General features: G+C 44.1%; 1 protein-coding gene across 1 annotated transcript; it reads left to right on the top strand.

Moving 5' to 3' along the window:
- Positions 1 to 1,023: 1,023 nt before the first annotated feature.
- On the top strand, positions 1,024 to 24,641 carry aqp9b (aquaporin 9b; the record flags this gene model as incomplete). Its single annotated transcript, XM_080759816.1, has 6 exons — positions 1,024 to 1,162; positions 5,517 to 5,643; positions 16,950 to 17,087; positions 17,548 to 17,666; positions 21,277 to 21,494; positions 24,476 to 24,641. Exons 1-6 carry the CDS (start codon positions 1,061 to 1,063, stop codon positions 24,639 to 24,641), a joined length of 870 nt encoding a protein of 289 aa, XP_080615942.1. The 5' UTR covers positions 1,024 to 1,060.
- Between the last annotated feature and the right edge of the window lie 1,061 nt (positions 24,642 to 25,702).

Genomic DNA, 25,702 nt, shown 5'->3' with positions numbered 1-25,702 from the left:
ATCGTCTATGCACCGAGTCGGTCCTTGAAATAAGACGGGTTGAGAATCACTGCTAGACCCGTAAAATTATTCTCTTATGGGGGTCCCTGCATCTTTTCAAATGGGGGTCCACGGGATAATTAGTGTCAATTTGGGGATCCTTGACATGAAACCGTTTGGGAACCACTGATGTAGACTATATGTGGAAATATATTTAGTGCCAGGGATCGCCGTACCAAAAATAATAGCAGATCTACAAACTCACAGTGCGTATAGTGCGTTGTTTGATTGATTGAATACTTTATTAGCAGTTTGCAGAAATGGAAGTTCAGGTCTGCTATTAAAGACGAGGATTTCTTTTAAACCCAAGAAAGCCTTGGCTTAATGTTTCCATTGGGGTCCATAGGCCAGTGCATTGTTCCCAAACTTTTTCATGTCAAGGACCCCCAAATTGACACTAATTAGCACATGGACCCCCCCCATTTAAAAAATGTATGCCAGGGACCACCACAAGAGAAGATTTTTACAGCTCTAGCAGTGATTCTAAACCAGTTTCATTTCAATGACCCCCACGTTTGACATGCAGACCCCCCATTTAATGGCATTTCTATCTCTGGGAACCCCAATGTATATTGTAAAATCAAAGTTATTTTAACTCTGAGAGTGTACCATTTGTACATTACAGACCCATAAGGGTCCATTTGGTTCCTAATTATCATTTTGCTAGCTGGGGACCCGCTGGAACTCTCTCAAGGACCCCTAGGGGTCCCCAGACCCCACTTTGGGAACCACTGACTGATACAGGCTACTCAATTCATCGTTGCTTCTTTTGGGCTAGTTTTCAGACATATAGACCTGGTTTGCTTATATAATTCCTCTCGCCGAAACCTGGCAACACTGCTCTCCCAGCGTTAAGTGATCAGCCACGCAGGATTTCACAGTGTAGCCTATAGTTAGTATATTCTGAGCGCCTGTAGACAATCTTCTGTGAGAGACTCAACTCCACTTTGCCTCCAACTGTCTGTCAGTTGAAGCCGGAGACTACGGAGTGTTATAAAGATATCAAGCAATCTGCACAACCATGGATGATGATAGCAAGAGAAAATTAAAGGAAAAATGTGGCCTGCGGCGGGACATCATCAAAGAGTTCTTGGCTGAATGTCTGGGGATATTCGTATTAATTGTGAGTATAGCAGCCTATCACCTCCCTCCCTCGCCCGCCCGGCCGCACCTGCTGCCATCCAGCCAGCCTATAACCTGGATGGTAATAAGATGTAAAAAAATAAAAAAGTCTCAAGAGACATAGAAGAACTGCTTTGGCAAAGAAGACGTCCGATAAATAATAGTAATAGATTCCGACAATGATTCACATTCTCTTTGATGTACTCTCTCTCTCGTTTGAAGACACCGGGTTGCACCTTTGACATGATGTGGACATATGCTTGTCATTATGATGAGGTCGGGATCACTGATTGATTGGTATCTAGACCAGCTGCAATATTTACACTAGGCTATATGGATTTCAAATTCAAGTAACTTGTTGTTTATATGACTAAAGTGGTTAAACTATGTGTATTCCCCTCCATCATTATCCCTAACACATATGCCATGTTTTTCTTTAACATCGCCTTCTCAATTTGCGCTGAATTAAAATGTTTCCTTCGCTGTAATGTTTTAAACCACATTGAATTGCCTCTCCTTGCCGTGTAAACATCAGACGTGCAGCTATGAAGGACTTTGAACGAATTCAACACTCTAAAGGTGGATTTTTGCAAAACACATTTTTGGAACAAAATGCCTCAAATCATCCAATTGCCATCAAAGGCATGACAAGAAATGGCACCCTTTTCACATTGGCCTATTATAGCGCCACCAGAAGGCCACAACCTGACCTGCCCTGGTGGAGACCTCTGCCCTGAGGGGCACCTTTTCTAGTTGGGATTTAATGTTTTAGTGTTTAGTGTTAGGGACAAGATTATGTACATTTTCCCTTCATTGTCAATGGCGTTTTTAAAACAAACATGAAACCTGTATATAAAAAAAAATAGTGGATGTACAAGCTCTCAATTTGTTTGTACACATGCTATTTTTGAAATATTTGGAAAACTGTCACCCCTCTACCCCACCTGTCACCCCTGTACCCCACCCATCACCCCTGTACCCCACCCATCACCCCTCTACCCCACCCAACACCCCTGTACCCCACCCATCACCCCTCTACCCCACCCAACACCCCTGTACCCCACCCAACACCCCACACATCACCCCTGTACCCCACCCAACACCCCTGTACCCCACCCAACACCCCTGTACCCCACCCAACACCCCTGTACCCCACCCATCACCCCTGTACCCCACCCATCACCCCTGTACCCCACCCAACACCCCTCTACCCCACCCAACACCCCTGTACCCCACCCAACACCCCTCTACCCCACCCATCACCCCTGTACCCCACCCATCACCCATGTACCCCACCCATCACCGCTCTACCCCACCCATCACCCCTGTACCCCACCCAACACCCCGTACCCCACCCATCACCCCTGTACCCCACCCATCACCCCTGTACCCCACCCATCACCCATGTACCCCACCCATCACCGCTCTACCCCACCCATCACCCCTGTACCCCACCCAACACCCCTGTACCCCACCTGTCACCCCTGTACCCCACCCATCACCCCTCTACCCCACCCAACACCCCTGTACCCCACCCAACACCCCTGTCCCCCACCTGTCACCCCTGTACCCCACCCAACACCCCTGTCCCCCACCTGTCACCCCTGTACCCCACCCATCACCCCTGTACCCCACCCATCACCCCTGTACCCCACCCATCACCCATGTACCCCACCCATCACCCCTGTACCCCACCTGTCACCCCTGTACCCCACCTGTCACCCCTGTACCCCACCTGTCACCCCTGTACCCCACCTGTCACTCCTGTACCCGTTTTTTACTCAACGCGAACAGCAGTGATTCGGTCGATGTAGGCATACCTACCGGATCTACTAAATTGATATTTGTTTAATAAAAATAAAATCGCATGAGTTTTCCTGATGTCAATAAACTGTCAGAATCAGCTTTTGTTGCGTTGGTTTATGTGCTAAAAGAGTGACTTTGAGAACTGTTTCCCTGTTACAATGGAAGTCAATGAGCAACTTTCTTATTTCTTCTTGACTAAAATGTATTTTGGCGGGCCTTGATGCCGTCGTAATGACTGATTTTACTGTATACTTGCTGAAAATAGCCCACCTCGCTATCCCACCAAAAGGCCTTCTGGTGGCGCTATAATAGGCCAATGTGAAAAAAGGTAGTCGACGACAACACTTTACAATAACGACCTGTTATAAAGCATTTATAAACATCTATAAGCAGTTTACATATCGTATACATAACGTATAAATTATGTTTAAACATAACTTTATAAATGTTTAGGTAAACATTTACGGATGTCAACAAACAGTCTGTTCATGATTATTACTCATCTACAAACTACTATAACAGGTTGTTATTGTAAAGTGTCACAATCTTTTGTCATAGTTTTAGTCGACGAAAACAACACTGCTTATAGTGACTTTCCACCACTGCTAGTCTCCACCGTAGACAGTTATTCTTGGATGGCTGCCCTTCCTTCCCGCGGCTCTATTTTGTTTCAATTACTTCACCCCCGTTTTTACCAAATACCAGAAGATGGAGATTCATTAATTCTCTGTCAGGACAAATTGTGTGTGGCAGCTGAAGGCCAGAGAAATGGAACGAGGAGGCAGCCCTCCATGATGGCGTTAATTGGAAGGAATTAAACAATGAGGCTTCTCTTCGTCGGCAAGCCAATATGTTCCCCATGTCCTGCCTTCCTGTTTTTGCGTGCGTGCGTGCGTGCGTGGCTGCGTGCGTGCGCGACATGTGCGTGTATGTGTCCATCCACACCAAGCACTATGATTATATTTAGAATATATAATTATTCTATTGTTCACCACTGTTGATTGTGGTGTGTGTGAGTGATCCACTTGACTGGGAGAAAGATTTTTTCAAACATACCGTATACCAAATGTAAGTATTCATTTATAGTTATAGTGCTTGCAGTGGGCGCGGCATCCTTTAAAATAACTATAACTTTGGGTATACCGCAGTAGACTCTGGGCACCTATGATCATATTTGCTAGCCTGGGCCATGTGTGTACATTTACTACAAGTGGTGGTCTGAACATCGCTGGCATGACTATCAGAACAATAAGCCAAATATTACTCGGTGGGCCACAAGTTCACAGGTTCGATCCCGGGCACCGCCAACTCAGAGTCTGAGTAGCACGGCTTGGTTGTGTGTGGCAAATTCTGGGAGCTGATGGTAGGTGTGGCACTCCACCTCAGCAATCCATCTCCCAGGGGTCTAGAGCATTGTAACAGGGACAGACTCCATCTCCTATAGGGGTCTAGAGCATTGTAACAGGGACAGACTCCATCTCCTATAGGGGTCTAGAGCATTGTAACAGGGACAGACTCCATCTCCTATAGGGGTCTAGAGCATTGTAACAGGGACAGACTCCATCTCCCAGGGGTCTAGAGCATTGTAACAGGGACAGACTCCATCTCCCAGGGGTCTAGAGCATTGTAACAGGGACAGACTCCATCTCCCAGGGGTCTAGAGCATTGTAACAGGGACAGACTCCATTTCCCAGGGGTCTAGAGCATTGTAACAGGGACAGACTCCATCTCCCAGGGGTCTAGAGCATTGTAACAGGGACAGACTCCATCTCCCAGGGGTCTAGAGCATTGTAACAGGGACAGACTCCATCTCCCAGGGGTCTAGAGCATTGTAACAGGGACAGACTCCATCTCCCAGGGGTCTAGAGCATTGTAACAGGGACAGACTCCATCTCCCAGGGGTCTAGAGCATTGTAACAGGGACAGACTCCATCTCCCAGGGGTCTAGAGCATTGTAACAGGGACAGACTCCATCTCCCAGGGGTCTAGAGCATTGTAACAGGGACAGACTCCATCTCCCAGGGGTCTAGAGCATTGTAACGGGGACAGACTCCATCTCCCAGGGGTCTAGAGCATTGTAACAGGGACAGACTCCATCTCCCAGGGGTCTAGAGCATTGTAACGGGGACAGACTCCATCTCCCAGGGGTCTAGAGCATTGTAACAGGGACAGACTCCATCTCCCAGGGGTCTAGAGCATTGTAACGGGGACAGACTCCATCTCCCAGGGGTCTAGAGCATTGTAACAGGGACAGACTCCATCTCCCAGGGGTCTAGAGCATTGTAACAGGGACAGACTCCATCTCCCAGGGGTCTAGAGCATTGTAACGGGGACAGACTCCATCTCCCAGGGGTCTAGAGCATTGTAACAGGGACAGACTCCATCTCCCAGGGGTCTAGAGCATTGTAACGGGGACAGACTCCATCTCCCAGGGAGATTTGTAAACAACGATGAAGTAGCCTACTAGGTCTCTGACCGGCATGCAGCGGCAATATTTGGTTGCCTGCAGGTCTAATATAATTTGTGGACTGTGGTTGTTTGTGTTTTAGGTCTTCGGGTGTGGCTCGGTGGCCCAGAAGGTGCTGAGTGGGGGTCAGAGCGGGGAGACCCTGACCATCCACATTGGGTTCACTCTGGGGGTCATGATGGCTGTGTACATGGCAGGGGGCGTGTCAGGTAAGAGCCACACACGCACGCACGCACAGACTGTGATTCTTCAATTGAAGTGAAAATGATTGAAGTGTTGTTGAACAAAGAACTGTACAGCCCTAGGGGGGATGTGTATTTTTGGTTTCTCAAAAGACCCAATCGAGGCCCAGCAGTTCAAAAGGCCCAATCGAGGCCCAGCAGGTCAAAAGGCCCAATCGAGGCCCAGCAGGTCAAAAGGCCCAATCGAAATGAATGACAGTAATATAGTGACATCACAATATCATCCACTCCCCTAGCCACTCCCCCTTTATCATACAACAACAGCTGTGGGTGTTGTTGTACAAGGTCGTAGCGTGGCATGCCGCACTACGAGCTTGTAGATCTGCTATTCTTTTTTAATCGTGAAAATGTGTCTCAAATCTTTGAATATATATATTCTTTCAGAATGAACATTTTTTACTCAAATCTTTACTTCTGAGGGGGTCCCTGGAACAACATATTTTGAGATGGGGGGACCTCATCCTCCTCCTCCTCCTCCTCATCCTCCTACTCCTCCTCCTACTCCTCACTAGTCAAATGAGGAAGATTTCGTACCTGTCTTTTCAACCTGTAAACAACAAAAAAAAGGACCAACGCACTCTTGTGGAAAAATTTAATAGCTTTTTATAGTCTGGCTAATGCATGGCAAGAACTATGCCTATGCCTTCATCAGCGTGACTGCATGTAAACAACTTTGCTTGGGATCAGGAACGTGAGTGACTGTCAAAGGTCACAAATCGCTGTTTGTGATCTGGATGTTTTCACTTTATCATGACCTTTGAACACGGGTCAGTGGAGTCCGTCTGCCAGCTCACGTGATCCAATAAACCAGAACATTTCCCTCTGCCCTGGTATACTTTAAAGGGGCCATGCGTGCGAGGCTGATTGTGAAGTTAGTTTTATGGTTTAGGAGTCAGTGGTTCTCAACCAGTGGTCCGCAGTGGTGGAAAGTAACTAAGTACTTTTACTTAAGTACTGTACTTTCCAAGTTTTTGTAAGCCAAAATCAACTAGATCAACTAGATTATAGTTAGGCACAGTTTTTAAATGTAAAGACTACTAAAACTAAAACAAAAAAATACATAATAGCCACACCTAGTTAAACAACTAGTCGATTAGTAAACTAGTCAACTAGTAAAAATCAATAGAAGTGAAAGCCCTAGTTGACGCACAATCGCACATGCAAGTTAAAAGTTCACCAATGTTGAACTCCAAGCTTAGAAAGTGACACACTGTCGTAGAATGGAAGTGATGGAGGCTGAGGCCTCTGGGGCCTCTGGCTCGTAGAATGGATGTGATGGAGGCTGGGGCCTCTGGGGCCTCTGGCTCGTAGAATGGATGTGATGGAGGCTGGGGCCTCTGGGGCCTCTGGCTCGTAGAATGGAAGTGAACAGAGGCTGAGGCCTCTGGCTCGTAGAATGGAAAATGGAAGTGATCGGAGGCTGAGGCCTCTGGGGCCTCTGGCTCGTAGAATGGAAGTGATCGGAGGCTGAGGCCTCTGGGGCCTCTGGCTCGTAGAATGGAAGTGATCGGAGGCTGAGGCCTCTGGGGCCTCTGGCTCGTAGAATGGAAGTGATCGGAGGCTGAGGCCTCTGGGGCCTCTGGGGCCTCTGAGGCCTCTGGCTCGTAGAATGGAAGTGATCGGAGGCTGAGGCCTCTGGGGCCTCTGGCTCGTAGAATGGAAGTGATCGGAGGCTGAGGCCTCTGGGGCCTCTGGCTCGTAGAATGGAAGTGATCGGAGGCTGAGGCCTCTGGGGCCTCTGGCTCGTAGAATGGAAGTGATCGGAGGCTGAGGCCTCTGGGGCCTCTGGCTCGTAGAATGGAAGTGATCGGAGGCTGAGGCCTCTGGGGCCTCTGGGGCCTCTGAGGCCTCTGGCTCGTAGAATGGAAGTGAACGGAGGCTGAGGCCTCTGGGGCCTCTGGGGCCTCTGGCTCGTAGAATGGAAGTGATCGGAGGCTGAGGCCTCTGGGGCCTCTGGGGCCTCTGAGGCCTCTGGCTCGTAGAATGGAAGTGATCGGAGGCTGAGGCCTCTGGGGCCTCTGGCTCGTAGAATGGAAGTGATCGGAGGCTGAGGCCTCTGGGGCCTCTGGCTCGTAGAATGGAAGTGATCGGAGGCTGAGGCCTCTGGCTCGTGCCAGTCTGCAAGCATTGGCAATAACTAAGGCTACTGTTGACTACTGTCTATACTTGCACACTGGCACCACGAAAAAAAAAATCTGGAATGATCTTTCAAGATTTTCAAACAAACAAACTGGCCAATAAGTACATGAATCTTGCCTCCTCCAAACAGTAAAACACTGACTGCAACTGTGCAACTTGTCCACAACAATGGGTAGCCTACTATTACTGTCTAGTAAGTAGTAACTAATCAATATCACAATATTGGGAGGACGATACAATAGACGCCTTATTAGACGACGTCACACTGATAAGCCATTCCATTCATGCAATGGAAAAGTTCTAACTGCACTCAAGTGTAAAAAATGCCCCATCAAACTTTCTGATGCTGTTTTTCTCCCAGTGTGGAGAAAGAATGATTAGAATTTTTGTGTGATCTCTCGCCCTTGAAATATATAATCCTTGGTTTCTGGTTTGAACAATAATAGCAATTCAAATCAGTTGTCCTCAAAACCACACCGCCAGTCGCTGTCATAAGAACAGGAGATGCGCTCATGATCACGGCAGCAGAGCTTAGAGTATATAGCAGCAGAGCCTGTTTGTGAATGGTTGCCCATCAAGTATAATTTATTCTTCGTCCCGCGATGGTCCTCTACGCTCACAACAGTCGCACCCGCGATGCGATGTGAGCTTGTATATCAGCTGTTCTCTGTACGTGAGCAATACTGCGCTTTGAAGTATAAATGTCTCCTAGGGTGCATCTCACTATAGCCAACACACAAGAGGAGGTTGAATGGACTGAAAGCAGCACTCCCCAAAACAACAGGTTTGGAGATCTGCTGGGAATTGATTACATGAAACATGCACACGTGCGCCCAGTCCCAATGTTTGTAAACAAATAATTGGTATATATTATATATATTTACATATATATATAGCAGATTTGCGGGAGGAAGTAAGTATCACGATATATCGCAACATAAATATATTGGCACACCACTAATATGGCTGCATGAATGCCTAGCCCTGCAGACAATACCACTTCTGTTATTTTCACCCTAACGTTTGCCACTTAGTATCCCATGCCCAGAATAGGGACGGTACGGTTCATAGTGGTTACAGGATCACTAAAAGCCTGCAGGGTATACTGAGGCTAAAGGCTCACTGACTCTAAAGCCTAATTTATACTAACTGTGTGAGCCAAGCTGTGGCTCATCATCATCATGGCTCATAGCTTCAATAGTATCAGGCCGCAGAGCCATGAGCTCACACCGTATAAATCAGGCTTAAAAAGCTCCACAAACATATAATGTAACAAGAATTAAGGTGCAATATGCATCATTGAGCAGTCATACTGTACCACCACATACTGACTTAGCAGCTGTGCTCTCATATAAGCTATACCTCCATCCATGATTCAATCACCAAAGCTGGACCCCATGACGCCCCAACTTTTCTCACTAACCTTTCTCACTACATAAAAACTAAGCCATGATGACTAAAACTATGACTACATTTACTGACAATTTCTTCAACAAATACAAACTAGACTAAAATGTCACGAAGGGACTATAGTGGACAAGAGATCCAGTATAAGTCACAACGCGTTGTGCTGCGACGCGTTGTGAGCTTGTAGATCGCTATTTTACAGTCATCGTAATCACTGTAAAAACAGTCATTACGATGACATCAAGGCCCACCAAAATAATTTTAGTCGACTAAATCAACTGTAGATTTAGTCGACTAAAATCTTGATATTTACAATAACACTAAAACATTCCAGGTGACTAAAATGTGACTGAAACTAAATGTAAACTATTGAAGAGACTATGACTAAAACTAAAATCTAAATTTGCTGCCAAAAACAACACTGGTTAGAGGTCTACAATTAAGCAATATTACACGAGAGGGGGTACATTAATGACGTTAAACCACCCCCTCAAGTGTAATATTGCAATTATAAAACAGTTACCATTAAAACTAAGACAATCGCTGAAAAAAACTTTTTTTTAATGAGAGATGTAGTCACTACGACCACAAATGTCCCAATAAACTAGCTAGTCTAGCCACGAGTTTGCTGAAATCTTTGTTTTGATTAGGTGTGGAGTGGTTTTAACCACGGCTAGAAGGCTGTTTCAACCAATCAGATTGCTTCCTCGAAATGACCTATTGTAAAATATTGCATAAACCAGCTGCTCTACTGGTGTTAGAGATGAGACTGAAACTGAGGAAACATTAGAGGCTGGGGGCCACCAGCTGCTCTACTGGTGTTAGAGATGAGGGTGAAACTGAGGAAACATTAGAGGCTGGGGTCCACCAGCTGCTCTACTGGTGTTAGAGATGAGGGTGAAACTGAGGAAACATTAGAGGCTGGGGGCCACCAGCTGCTCTACTGGTGTTAGAGATGAGGGTGAAACTGAGGAAACATTAGAGGCTGGGGGCCACCAGCTGCTCTACTGGTGTTAGAGATGAGGGTGAAACTGAGGAAACATTAGAGGCTGGGGGCCACCAGCTGCTCTACTGGTGTTAGAGATGAGACTGAAACTGAGGAAACATTAGAGGCTGGGGGCCACCAGCTGCTCTACTGGTGTTAGAGATGAGGGTGAAACTGAGGAAACATTAGAGGCTGGGGGCCACCAGCTGCTCTACTGGTGTTAGAGATGAGGGTGAAACTGAGGAAACATTATAGGCTGGGGGCCACCAGCTGCTCTACTGGTGTTAGTGCAACGCGTTGAGGGATTTCAGCCCTTGCCTCTCTACAATTTTGAGATGTACATATTTTGAGGGGCGCTAGCCCCTTCTATGCCCAGCTTTGTTTGTAGTGTACCCCATAGCAATGATTTGATTGGCTGAGCAATGTATACGTAGGTGAGGGCAGAAAATTGAGGACACAGTGATTAGCCGGATTGGACTTGAGGATAGAAAAATCCCACCCGTGAAGTGAGGGGCGCTCTTCTCATAGTACATCATCATGACGTAGAATAGACACTATGCCTATTTGCTCAGACACTGACGTAAAATTAATTCTCCATTCATGTCAATGGGAATGTTTGTGAAGGATGTAAATCTACACTAATTGCTGAATATAGGAGGGGCTAGCGCCTAGCGGCCTTAGGACAGGAGGGTCACCAATTGTGATTGGCCGGAATGTGATGATGTATGATGATAAGAGCGCCCCTCACTTCACACAAATGTGATTGTTTTAGTACTTCTAATTTGCAATACTTGGCAAATATTGTACGTTAACTACGTTTACAATATTTACAAGTTAATTTGTAGATTTTGATTTTCATTATAAAACGGTATACATAGCCTATACTTTGGCAATTTGAAAATAGCCGATCTACAAACTCACAGCGCGCCGTGGAGCAACGCACCATTGTGTGCTTGTAGATCTGCTATTTTCAAATTATTTTTAATACATTTTATACATTTGAAAACGTGTGAAATGGGACCTTATCAAAGTACTTTTGGTACCAATTTTTGATGCCAATACTTCACTCAAGTAAATTCTGAATAACCAACTTGTACTTCCATCGCTGCAATATATATACGCTGTTGTTTAATGATGCTGTCATATAGACAAGACAGGCAGAGGCTTAAGTGTGCAGGCTCAGGTTTACAAGGCTGGAAGTGTCCTATAGATGTCCAAAGGGGGACTTTATTGGGTGCATTCTTTGGGGATTAGTGCAAGAAGACCCCACTCTGTTGCCTTAACCCAGTCTGGGCGGGAACACCTGTTGGTGTTGTAAGCCTAGAAATCAGGCGTATGCACAGGTGCGTAGGTCAGTGGACATCAATGGAAGGAATGGAAAATACACCCGCACACTGTGTATCTGCTCGGTACACGAGTATTTTCATTCCTATACTTTAGCTATTGAAAAATAGCAGATCTACAAGCTCATCGCACAGCACTGAGTGAAGTATTGAGCACCACTGATATAGAAACATAGGTATTTCAGAAAACTGTCATGATTTAGAAGACTTTTCTTTTTAATTTCATGTCAGGCCTAAATGGCTTAATTACCAGCAATGACAGGGATAGGAGGAATCACGTCTAAATGTCAGGGGCGTCTTGAATGGGACTGCTTATCCATGGTGCCTTAGGAGCAATCAGGGCTTTCATTATGCAAAGGACTTCAACATACAGACTAGTGGGCAGAAGGGAAGTTGGTCATTCCCGTCACTGTCTGTTGGGAAGTGAAAGAGGTGAGCTTTTAAACCTGCCCCCCCCCCCCCCCTGGGAGAGTATAGCGTCAACACTGTGCCATATGAGCTAAAAAAGAAAAAGAAAAAAACGTGAGCCAAATTGAATGTGCCTTCAACCTTTAGATCTACAATGTTGGCAGAGGGTGTAGTGTACCCAGACTCGGTGTCTCGGACTGTCTAAAACACAAGCTTCTCATTTACAGTATCTAGGGCTCCATCTTGTGGCAGGGGCCCTTTTTCCTTAATTTGGGGATTTAGTATTGTGTGAGAGGTGTGGCCCCGTAAAATGTGTTATCTTGTGCCACAGCCCACAGCCTAAAACACCTCCATTACCTCTTACATTATGCATAGGTGTGGTTTGGGCGTTACAATGATTAAACCAATCACAGTGCCATTGCCATTTGCCATTGCCTTTAAGAGATCCATTATCCATTTAACATTATGCCCAGTGATTTACACTATGGCCCATGGCCATGAAAGAGCGACACACTGCCTTGAAATATAGCCTATTTATATTTGATACAGAGGCCGGGTTGTTTAGTGTCCAGTAGCTGCAACACAGCCTCACTTGTGCAAATCTAATAACTTCTTTAATTAAACACAATAAGCACAAGGAACTTCTGATTACAGAGATTTGTGGAGAATTAAGAGTTAAGACAGAACGAGACCTCTGAGCTGTGAATGTTGTGCAACATGACTCAAGCCGAGGCAGCTCCAACTCAGGTCTCACCGTCTCAGAGTCAGGAGCACATTCTTTTATAAAAACAGAATTCGCATTATGGGTGGATTGAAGAGGCACTTTCCATTGTCTGCATAAGATAGAAAATATAGGGAAAGCGCATCAACACGCCTACCAACACACCTCCACCTGCAAATATAGGAGTCGGCGAAATGAATAGTGGGTTGTGTGGCCGCAAGATAACGTTTACGCACAGTGGAAGCTGGAATGCGTAATTCACAGAAAATGTTTATTACTTGAGGATAAAGCATGGCATAATATAGTCTCTGTTGGGCAGAAAACCCTGTATCTAATTTTTGTGCAAAAGACGCAAAACAAGAGTGACTAAATAACGACTATTGGATCCACCGGAAAAACAAATGGTTATTATTTTCCGATTTGCTAGGGTTTCGTACACATACAAATGTTTCTATCCTATCACAGCAACGATTATATGTTCCATCTCAGAGTCAGGACACATTTATCACCACCATCATTCAAATAATTATTCCTCAAGAAACATATTTTCTAGTTATATTTATTGGGACACATGCATGCTTTTCCCTGATCCCTGCCTATACTGTATATATGTTTAGTGATACTAGATCTAGATCTATACGTGATCTATAGTGGTGGAGGAATGAATGAGGTTAACAGTATATTATGAACAAGACTTCCTTTGCTGCTGCATGACTGGCTCTTCTTCTTCCAGCCCTGGGGGGTCTGTTCACGTCTCTACTTATATGTTCAGTGACATCTCTGAAGATGATCATCCATATTGGAGTAATGAGCTTTACTGGGCCATGCTACGGGTCTCCCCGGGGAGAGAAAGAAAGGCAGTTGGGGGGTTTGGGGGGTCAGGTGTCAGAACCCGTTGCATTCTATAAGGTTTGCATTGGCAAACCCCCCCCCCCCTCTCCCATTCAAGAAGGAGAGAACGTCTGTTTTCACCCCCCGGAACCAATCTCAAGATTTTTAATTGACAGCTAGCTGCACCATAAGTGTGACACGTCACAGTCACACTCAACGACCCGTTATTCTACGTATAGCGTGGCTTAGGCAGATTATGTCAGATGCAATTCAGACAGGCGGTCTTCACCTCACGGCTGGCTATGTGGCGTTTTTCTTTTGGAACAGGATGGTGAGATTAGCAACGGGAGCCTAAAAAACAAAAAAACTGTGGTGTTGTTATACTTACTTCAGCGTGGCTATCTACTGTATCTCTGTCATTTACAAACCACCAAACTTTGGCTGAATGATGTGTTTTTTTTAACATTATATTATTAGCGCTGTGTCACTCATTATGAATAGTTCAAAACCTATTAAGGGGCTGTGCGCGTGTGTGCGCTGTGTGTGAGTCTATATCATCGTTGTGGTAATGCCAAGCAACGTCGCATGCCAACTTTTATTTAACCAAGGGCTGTGCACATGTTTGTGTGAGTCGCTGTTTTTGTTTCTGTGTGTGTGTGTGTGTGTGTGTGTGTGTGTGTGTGTGTGTGTGTGTGTGTGTGTGTGTGTGTGTGTGTGTGTGTGTGTGTGTGTGTGTGTGTGTAATATTAATTATATTAATGCAGCTTGTAATGAATTGATTTAATCAATTTGGGCTTAATTGTTGTCCTTTTACCAGAGAACTTAATCACTTAACCAAAAATTGCAGATCTAACCTCACACATTTGAGGCTATTTTCGGCAAAGAGATAAAAAAACGGAAAATAAATAATAATAACAGTCCAAGTACAGAGACAACCCAGTTTACTACGTCTAGAAAGGGTATTATTAGACTAGTAGCCAGCCCATAGAGCCCCATTGTGAACCCGGACATGTTGAGTAAGGTTTTATGTTAGAAATGTTTAGTATGGGTCCCCAGCATGTAGAAACTGCCGGATGCTAACTTGCATATGTTGAGCAATTTTCTTAATCGGCATAATATGTGACCATACCAATTACAACAAAATATTACAACAAAATATTCAAAATGTCATCATGCTTTATGTATGCATGTGACATATCAAACTAGGGGGTTTTCATGATGCTTAGCAAAAGAAACACTCATTGGGCTAAAAGTGGCCAATGCCGTCATCACAAATGGATGGTGTGGGCATGGCCGTTTTAAGCCCAATGACTGTTTTTTTTGCAAAACTAATGCTTGGAATGGATTCAGCATCATGAGAACCCCATAGTTTGACACATCACATGCTAGATAAAGCATTAATCACGTATTTCCGTTTACAAATAAACAATTCTGTATGTCAAAGGAACGGTTGGCAACCCTAGTTTAACATATCATTACAGCATGGGTGTTGTGAGCATGCCATTATTAACACAACCTACTGTAGGCTACTGTATATTATCACATTGCCAGTCAGTGTTGATCTCATCCACTAAAACTATGACGAAAAATATTCGTCGACTACCTTTTTTCACTGACGGAAACTAAATGAAAACTAAGCAATGATGACTAAAACTAAGACTAAATATATTCATTGACAATTTCGTCAACAAATAAAAGCTAGACTAAAATGTTAGGAAGGGACTAGTGGACAAGAGATCCAGTATAAGTCAATTCACACTTGTTTGTATGCTGAAAATAGCAGATCAGCAACAGCAACGCGTTGTGAGTGTTGGGTGTAAAAACAGTCATTAAGGCTATATTAGCATTAAAAGGCCAGATGTCAGGATCTTCCGTGATCCACTAAACAACAGCTAGAGCTTTCACATGTTTTAATGAATGCTTACAGTGACCCATTTGGCTTCCGGCCTCTGGTGTAATAAGTTCTATTTATATCTCATCTCATCGCGTGTCGTCTTTTTGTTGTTATTAATTGCATCTTTAATCACTTAAACCGTATATCTATCGTCTCCGTCTCATATATCTCATATGTCCAAAACAAAATGGTTACTTTGCAGGATTCAAATTCAAAAATAGTAAAAGTAGAAGATCTACAAACTCTAAACGATCTGCTATACTTTTGCTGATTTTGTGTGACACTGTGCGAGTGTGTAGTATGATCAAGTGGGGCAGGGGGTTTTCAACCGGTGGTCCATAGAGGTATTGCAAGTGTAATGGTCCCTGACCATACATTTGTTGATTTAAAAAGGATTCTTTCCACTAGTTGAGAAACCGTGAACTAAATGGCCTGGTGACCTATGATGACCGTCCACGTAGTCAATTTACTGACAAGTTGGAGGTCATCAAATTCAACAGAAAAGGGGAGTTAGATTCTCGAGAGGGGGAAGTGCAGTGGATTGTCTGGTTGAGTCATTATTGTTAAGAAATTATTATGGCCCATTGGCAGAGAAACAGTGGGATGTATTTGTATACACATGGGAAGTGATACAAAAGCACTAATCTTAGCCCATAATTATGCCATATCCCCACCCAACACAACAGTGGTCCCCAGGTTGATTCTAAAGCCCTAACCACACCAAAGGGTCAAGGCGGTTTTAGCGTTGTCCCTGCGGTGTGATATGTCTTGTTGCACGTTGGCCCACGTTGATTCAACGCATGGAATTCAAAACACACCAAAGGTGTGTCAAGACGGTTTTAGCGTTAACTCCTTGCAACCGTTTGGACCCAAGGAGTTGCATGGTGACCCTTTGGTGTGATTAGGGCTTAAGTCGGGGTGGTGGTCCCTCATTCAATCACAATCAGAAACCCTGAAGTAGAACAGGGAGCAAAGGTTTAAGTTAAAGGAGAATTCCATTCTAAAAGGCTTTCTTACCTTTCTTTGTAGTTGTTACGTCCCCACCAAAGAGGTCCAGATGTTATTTTGTGCAAAAGCTCCTTATTGGCTATTTCCCCTACCATAAGCCCTAAATGAATTGAATGGGAATTGAATGGGGATATGGGGTGCTAATTTGCTTATTTCCATCTCTCAAAATTATAATTTTGTTGTATATATATCCTCTCTTCATAATGTAAATAATATCCCAAGCGGCACACTTTACTACTTATTTCGATGGAAATGAGCGAATTAGCACAACACCCCATAGCCCCATTCAATTCCCATTCAATTCAATGCAATTCATTGAGGGCTTATGGTAGGGGAAATAGCCAATAAGGAGTTTGTGCACAAAAAAACACCTCAACCTCTTTGGTGGGGATGTAACGACTACAAAGAAAGGTAAGAAAGGTAATAAAGCCTTCTAGCATGGAATTCTACTTGGGGGTCTCTCGCTCTACGTCGTCCTCAGACAAGCCCTCCATCAAATAAAAGAATATAATCATGTTGATATCTCCATTCTTCCAGGAGCCCATGTGAATCCCGCCGTCTCCCTGGCCATGGCAGTCTTGGGCAAACTACCTCTAAAGAAGTTCCCCGTTTATGTGGCGGCACAGTTCCTGGGCGCCTTCTTGGGGTCATGTGTTGTCTATGGATTGTATTACGGTGGGTGTATATTTATTATATCGCATGATAAAAGTATTCACCACTATATGTGGGCAGAATCATATTATGCTTGATAAAAATGGGAAAAGAGTAAGATATCGTGTCATTATTTTCTACAAACATAATAATCTAATTGAGCAATGTACTTCAAGTATTAATATTTATTTTTGTAAGCACATATAACCTCTGCTGCATTTCAAATAGAAATCTTGCACATTTGAGTTCTCTACATTTTCTAGGAAGGAACTTTTAGGACCCAAACTTGAAAAAAATAAATATAGCGAAAATAGCCGAGGCTTGTAGATCTGCTATAGATTTCAAATGTACTTCACCACTGAACATATGCAGATGGTGGGATTACACAAAGCCTTACGGTATCATAAATCGTGCTGTATATCGATGCATTGTAATGTAACATGGTATAAATCCTATAAGCTTTTTATGTCTTTTCCCACAACAGATGCTTTGATGGACTTCACCGGCGGGAAGTTGGACGTTACAGGTCCAAATGCCACGGCCGGCATATTCGCCTCGTATCCCGCCAAACATCTGTCGGTCATCAACGGATTCGTAGACCAGGTATACGTGGTGATTTATATTATTGCCACTGTCAGGGGGAAATCTTTAACGTCCAAAGTGTTTTACTTCACAGTAAAAGGAAAACAATAGTAATCTGTGTTCCAGTGGATGAAGTGTCGTTAATTAGTCAGTTTAAATACATGTCTCTTAAGTTTATAATACTTTTCAATGGTCTAATATTTATGAAACCCCACAGACAGGCATGACCATGCACTTTCAACCTGGTGTTCATTTTTGAGTGGTGCAACCACTCCTATGCGGAGCTATGTGTGTCACTGTTGCGCAGCCTCACACACACACACACACACACACACACACACACACACACACACACACACGCACACACGCGCACACACACACACACACACACACACACACACACACACACACACACACACACTACATGATGATTTTGGGTGTGACAGTACTGTACAGGGACCCCCTGGGGACACCTACACGGTAACTCTGTCATTTCTCAACCGTTTCGGACGCCGGGCTTTGCTATTTTTTGCAAAAAATAGAAAAAGTAGTAGATCTACCAGCTCAAAGGGCATTAACCCCCTTGCCGCGATTGCCGAAAGTCTTCGGCAATTGAAGCCTAATTTTGATATTAACACTTGCCGCCATTGCCGTAGCCCTTCGGCAATTGTTGTTTTATAGTGCATTTGATCGATCGAGCCATAATGCTACTTACGTTAGCCGGTTAGCTAGCTGTGTTGTTAGCACAGCATTGGATCGTTCATCTTAGATCGTAGTCACCATAAGAATCCATTCTATCCGTTTCTTTCAATCGCCTGTATCTCCTATTCCTTGTCCCAGATGGCATTTTTGGTCAAAACAGCGTTTCTTTGACGGCACGAGCCGACGTTGTGGAGGGCTAAAGTGTACCGGCATGATCCGATCATGTAAACAAAGGTTGTCATGGCAACGTAAAGCTGGCAGGAATAAGCCAACTTCCGGTTGAGGCAAAATGTGGCTTTTCAAAATAAAAGCTCAAATTAAAAAAATGCTGGCGTGAATTAGGTCCTAATTTCTCAATAAATGGTGACAGTATAAGAGTTAACTCTCTGAGTCAGGAAGTAAAATCCGCGATTGTCATTTAATACCGAAAACATACTTTTGATCAGCGAAATACTATCGTTTGGATACATCAGACGCAAGCTTGCATTTTGGTCTAAAAAGTGATTCCAAGAGTTTTATGTTCTAAGTGGCTGTGTCCCATAGCAAGCATAAGCCCACAACGGTTTGTGCCGGATCTTTTCACGGGATCGAAATGGGACTGTTATGAGGGGAAACTGGACACAGCTAAAAAGGCATGATAAGGCGTCGGGGTACATATGGAAAAAGGCGTTGAAAGGCGTCGTCGGTAGTCGGTGAGTTAACTGCAAACTTTGGTCCCGATAAAAACCACAAAAAGTTAGAATATGGACATATGAGGTTTATGACCGACAGCGACGATATCAAACATGAACATGTTGGAGAACCACTGGTGTGTGTATAGATTCATAATAATGTGAGCATGCAGCTTAAAGCTGTCATGTGTGTATAATGCGAGCATAAATGGAGCATAAAGTGTGTTAGGTGCTGAAATAGCCTATATGAACGACAACAACAAACCATCTGTGATGAATACCCAGGAGCCACGCATGCACGTGTTAGTGTGCGTGCGTCCATGCGTGTGTATCTGTATTTGTAGAGGGGAGGAGGGGATGCATGAGGGTCAAAGTAGAGCTTACAATGTAATTATTAACCAAACCATACAGCAATGTATTGTTTAATCTGGCTGTTATTTGCAATTGACTTATATAAAGGTGAATTATATGTTTTTGATGACAGGCAGTGGAACCATTGAACTATAAAATTAAAAAAGGTCTGTGTTGCAAGTACATCTCAGTGACATCACAAAGATGTACTTCATAATGTTACTGTTTTTTTCCCAGACCTTCAGTTCTAGGCAACACAGAATGGGGGGACCTTTCTATTATTTCCAGACAACAACTCTAATGTATATTCATTATTTTTCTGCTAGGTCCGTATATATACGGACCTGCCACTAGGGGATGCCAGCTGACCTTATCAGCCAGGTCTGTATATATACGGACCCCAACGTATATAATAGTTGAGCCCCACGGCAGCTTTTAACATTGGTCCGGTTGCTATGGAAACGTCCCGTCACCACCAGCTATGGGACGTAAAATCTTTTCACCGTTTAAATCGGTTACAAGCAGGACATTCAAACGTCCATAAGTCGGAATCCAGGAGAGCTGTGGTGGATCTTCTGCCATCCAAAATTCGGATGTAATTTGTGCCTTTGTACCGCGTCGCTCCCGAACATGTAAATGCTTCTGGCAAGGCAGTGTTTGGTTGTGCCAATTTGATACTAAAGTGTAGTGAGTGAGTGTGTGTGTGTGTGTGTGTGGGGGGGGGGGGGGGGGGGGGGGGATCCTTTTCTTAAAGTGAACGCGGATGGTGGCACATGGGAACTGCATAAATGCTAATAGCTAGCAGCAGAGAAAGAATGAATGATATAGTAAAATGTTGAATATGAAGTCCTGTATTCAACATTTGACAAAAGTATGGCATGAAAATAAACTTTTTTTTCTCGACAATAGCCAATCTGTTGGTTAATTGGTTAATGTAGGCCTACCTATATGTTTTGTTTTGTAATAAATAATCTAAATCTGCAAAGTAAGTAATACAATATTCACGTGGCTGTTTAATTCCTCATCAATTCCCAGGTAAAGTCATTACCTCAAAATTGCACTTATAGGTACAGTACTTAGTATGTACCTATTAAATGTACTTAGTAACTTTTGCAGCACTGATGACAGACAGGCCATTAGGGTCTCCATAACATATGGGAGGTATGCGTTAAAGCTGCTAATGTAGCCGTCAACCAGGGGAAAGGGGAAGCCCCCTTAATGAGCTTAAGCACAAGAGTATAGGAGAGGTCACCACCACCACCACAACAACATCCTCTCAAAACAAAGTGCCCCTCGGCGCACAGGTCTCCACCACGCCAGGTCAGGTTATTAACGGTGCCGGAGATTAGCTGGTAACAGACGGACAGACACACGGACGGATGGCAAAACATACTCTCTCTCCCCATGCCTTCGGCCTGGTGGAGACAATAATAACCATGGAAACAGGCAGGGACGGCTCCAGGGGGGATGGGGGGCTTTAGCACCCTCTGGTGGAGGCGTAGCCCCCCCCCCCCCCCACAAAACCAATTGAATAAAATGTATGTTTAAATGTAAATGCAACTAAAATGTATTTTGGCAGGCCTTGATGCCGCCGGAATGGCAGATTTTACACTTGCTAAAAATAGCAGATCTACAAGCTCACAATTTTCAGCATGCAACCCCAAGAGTAAAATGACTTGTCCACTAGTCCCTTCCTAACATTTGTGTCTAGTTTTTGTTTGTTGACGAAATTGTCAATACATTTAGTCTTAGTTTTAGTCATCATGGCTTAGCTTTCGTCAGTGAAAAAAGGTAGTCGACAAACAATTTTCGTCATGGTCCACGAAATCAACACTGGTATCATGCAGAATACAAGGACTGCTCTTTTACGATCCGTTCACTAATTCGTTTTGTTCCCTCCAATGCAGGTAATAGCGACCGGTGCCCTCGTCCTGTGCATCCTGGCCATCACCGACGGGAAGAACATCGGAGCTCCGCGCGGCATGGAGCCTCTGTGCATCGGCCTGATCATCATGGCCATCGGCGTGTCCATGGGCCACAACTGTGGCTATCCCATCAACCCTGCACGAGACCTGGCGCCACGGCTGTTCACCGCCGTGGCCGGCTGGGGGATGGAGGTATTCAGGTAACCGTGACATTTCTTTACCCTCTTTTCTCACCCAATTTAGTCGTTATGGCAATTGATTCCTCCCCACACCCATTTGTGTGTTGTCACTGCTGTCGTATGGCCAGGCCCAGCCAGCGTGCTTTCTGTACAGCGATATAATACGTATCACCATACATGGTTGACCATACAATACATGGACGATATTGGTTCATTATGGCGACACCATTCAATGATTTGAAATCGATACGGTAACTGTTTAGCAAATACATTAAATAATTATGTGTTTATCCTACTGACTCACCCACCGGGAGGATGTATAGATCCATCGTCCATACTCAAGTGGTTAAAAGGAAGCATGCCATTGTACACATTTTGAATGTATCTTTTGCCTTTCGTACTTCGTGACCGTTTGTTTTGAGACCCCGTAATCACTAGCATCCTAAACTATAGTATTAATGTCTGAATTATTCATGAAATGGCTCCTGTGAGACTCAATTCATATACAACATGGCCAAGACGGACCGCGTCCTGTGCAAACAGCACATGATCTTCATGCAAACGACACGCCACCACATATAAATTAGACATGAGATGAAATGTGGAACAAGCAATGCTTTTCCATGAGCGTGCCAAAGAGGCTGGTGGCTCCAGAAACACTACTGTTCTCATTCCCAGTAGACGCCTTATCCCCAGTAGACTTACAGTTAGACGAGTATAACGTGAGAGCCCAGGGACTCCATCACAGAGGCTGCGTGGCCTCATTCTAAAGGGGGGGATTTATGCTTAGTTGCATGCCAGTATTGTGCACCGAAAATGTAAAAGCTGGTAACACGCCGCTGTTTTTGGTGCAACTATTATTATTATTTGGTGCAATAACCCATTAAGTCATGTTCATTTTTTGCCAATGATAAAATCTAATATGACACAGATTCCTTCACGATGTTAATGGGATAAATCAGGTGCTATATCCCTGAAGGAGGAAGGAGGAGGCTCCTTCGCTGCTCTCCTCACTACAACTCAATCCATTTTTTAATAACCAAGTGTTTCCTTCTGCATTCTGGGAGGAAAAAGAAATGAGCTCTGGGATGCGTGTGTGGAGTGCGATCCTATGTACCGTACATAACAAAAGTATTAAATATGCAATAGCTTCCAACTGAAATGGCACATGTGTGGATTCCCTCACTTGAGGCGGTCTATTTTGTCCCCCACCCAACACATATAATAATACTATGGTCCCACAATATGAGTCAATTTAGTCAACATATTATTCACAAATGCTCATATTTCTTCCAACTGCCAAGCCAACAGCCAAGCCAACTGCGAAAATTCAGAAGGTTGACTTGAACTGAGAATATTGTGCTTTCGATATGTGGTGGTTGGCTTGGCTGAGTAAGTGGTAGGCTGTACTGTACTGTACTGTACTGTACTGCAATAATGTAATGGCTGTCATGTTGGAAACAGCAGTAAATCAAGCGGCTGCAGCCAGGTGCTCCGAGGGTTTGATTAGGCTGTTATAGAGTGGAGCGGTCTGTTATCAAGAAATAACACACCGCTGAATTCTGCGATTGACCAATCAGAATCAAGCATTCAATCAAGCCATGTAATAAAGTTAATTAATAGGCCTATTAGCTATGATTCACTAGCAGTGAATCATAGTTAATAGGCCTGTCAATTAACTTTAATAGACCTATTGCTTACTCCACTATATGCACAGGTATTCGAGCCTCAATTCTTACTGAAAAAAAACAAAACATAAAATAAATAAGTATACCAGCGTTGGGCAAGTTAAGATACATGTAGCTGACCCACCACCAACACTGCTTTTCGGCTTGTTTTCAAAGACCATGGCTGCTTATTTCTCTGACAAAACCTGGCAACAGCGTCTGGGTGGATGCATTGGAGAGACTCTACGTGACCTGTTCCATCTCAGCCCTGTGGCTATGGCTGCAGATTACAGTGTCTAATCCGCCAGCCCTCTTGTGGTCTACGTCCACTTCCTGGGTGCTTAAGAAGGAGATAAACATGACCTACTCAGAGTCACTCCCTTTACTTTCCATTGCACGTGCATGCGTAAGCTCCTGTCTGTCCACTCAGGCCCTTTCGCCAGCCATTAAAAGATCACACCCAACCCACCACAATTAATGACCAGGAGGAGGAAGGCCTCCCTAGTTTAATCCCTGCCCGCTAGCTGCTCATGGCAAAGACTCCTCGACAGGAACATAACCCCGTTAATTCCTGAGAACAGCCGATCTATAAAGCTTACAACACCTCGCATCGCTTGTAGATCTGCTATTTCCATTTAGCCTGCTTGTCAGACTAAAGCGTGAAGCTTCAGTCCACTCAATGGACTGAATTCCAGTAAGAAAGTAACTAAAGTCATCAAATAATTGCAGTGGAGTAAAAGTACAATATTTGGCTTTGAGACGGTGTTGATTTCGTTGACTAAAACTAAGACGAAAAATGTTCGTCGACTACCTTTTTCCACTGACGAAAGCTAAATGGAAACTAAATAAAAACTAAGCTATGATGACTAAAACTAAGACTAAATATACTGACAATTTCATCAACAAATAAAATACAATCAGTCATTTTACAATTAGTTGCATGCTGAAAATAGCCGATCTACAAGCTCACAACGCGTCGCAGCGCGCTACGCGTTGTGGGCTTGCAGATCGGCTATTTTCAGCAAGTGACTACAGCATCATTACGACGGCATCATGGCCCGCCAACATACATTTTGTTCGACTAAATCAACTGTAGATTTAGTCGACAAAAATCTTATGACATTTAGTCGACTAAAACTAGACTAACTCTAAAACATTCCAGGTGACTAAAATGTAACTAAAACTAAATGAAAAAAAATTCAAGAGACTATACTAAAAATCTAAATTTGCTGCCAAAAACAACACTGCTTTGAGATTTTAGTGAACTAAAGTACGAAATTGTACTTACACCACTGTACTGTACTGTACTGTACGTTGTTGTTGTTGTGTCTCCAGGGCTGGGGGGTGCTGGTGGTGGATCCCCGTAGCAGGCCCCATGGTGGGGGGAGTGGTGGGGGCCGCCATCTACTACCTCTTCATCGAGCTGCACCACGCAGAGGAGCCTGAGAAACAGGAGGAGAACAACGTCAAGGATGAATACGCAATGGTCACAATGAGTTAAAGGACGCGTGCAGACGGTGGTGTTGCGCGCCAAGACATATGGTATAGACTGAGAACAGCAGAAGAAAGCTCCCAACCAAGGTAAATAAGAAGAAGGTAGGGTCAAACCTATACGTAATATTCGTTGTCCGGCAATTCCAGCCGTCAGATTCGTTGCACTGACTATGAGAGGCAATCTGCTGCCGTGGAATATGTTGGAGTCAACGAGAGCCTGGTTGACCAGCTTTATGAACAAACACTGTTTCTGAATGACTGAGACCTTTGGAAAATAGTAAATACTCAGTCCAGGAGGGAAAAAAAGATCACACGTTGTTTTCTGCTGTGTTGCTTTTCCATGTGTACAATGTATTCATTTAGTAAGGTAGCCTATCTATTCTAAAGAGGTATCTAGAGCACAAAGTATGTTTCTGAACCAAAGAAAAAAATGTAAATAGGGATGAAGGGAACCCCATTTGATTCTACAGACCTGTTTTGAAGCCACTTTTTCGGCGAATTCAAATCCGCCATCTCGGAACTTCCGGTCCCAAAATGAAACCGGAAACGACTGCTATTGGCTGCAACCACAGCGAGGGCGGGTCTTCACTGATAAAAAAGGGTTAGCGATACTACTAGTGATTGAAAACGTTACAAATGTTTACAAAGGTCATAAAATCACGCGTATTCAAGTCAAAAGGCCAAAATCTTGTTCAATGTATTGAGAGTAAATTCTCCTGGAGCCTGCTGGAGGTGAAATAGTCAAATAGATCATCTGCTGGCCCATTCATGGACTTCAAATCCAGAGGAGATTCCTTTCCGCCTGTTCTGAACGTGCCAAAACATATTGCAAGACTGTCGATCATCGACAGCCTACAAGTAACAACCACATCTCGCCATGATGCCGATCCAGGCAGAAACCATACATGGGCTTCTTTAGATGCCTCGATAAAAATAATTATACAGCGTGCACATAAAAAAACAAGCGATTAATAGAAAACGACCTGTGATATGTCTTATTTTAAATTCCTCAGACGATTTACTCATGCACCAGGGACACAATTGTTGGGAAATAGTGTATGTTCACAA

Source organism: Protomyctophum bolini (assembly GCF_963924005.1).
Source record: "Protomyctophum bolini genome assembly, chromosome: 1".
NCBI classification, from domain to species: domain Eukaryota; kingdom Metazoa; phylum Chordata; class Actinopteri; order Myctophiformes; family Myctophidae; genus Protomyctophum; species Protomyctophum bolini.
This window is presented reverse-complemented; position numbering and strand designations above follow the sequence as displayed.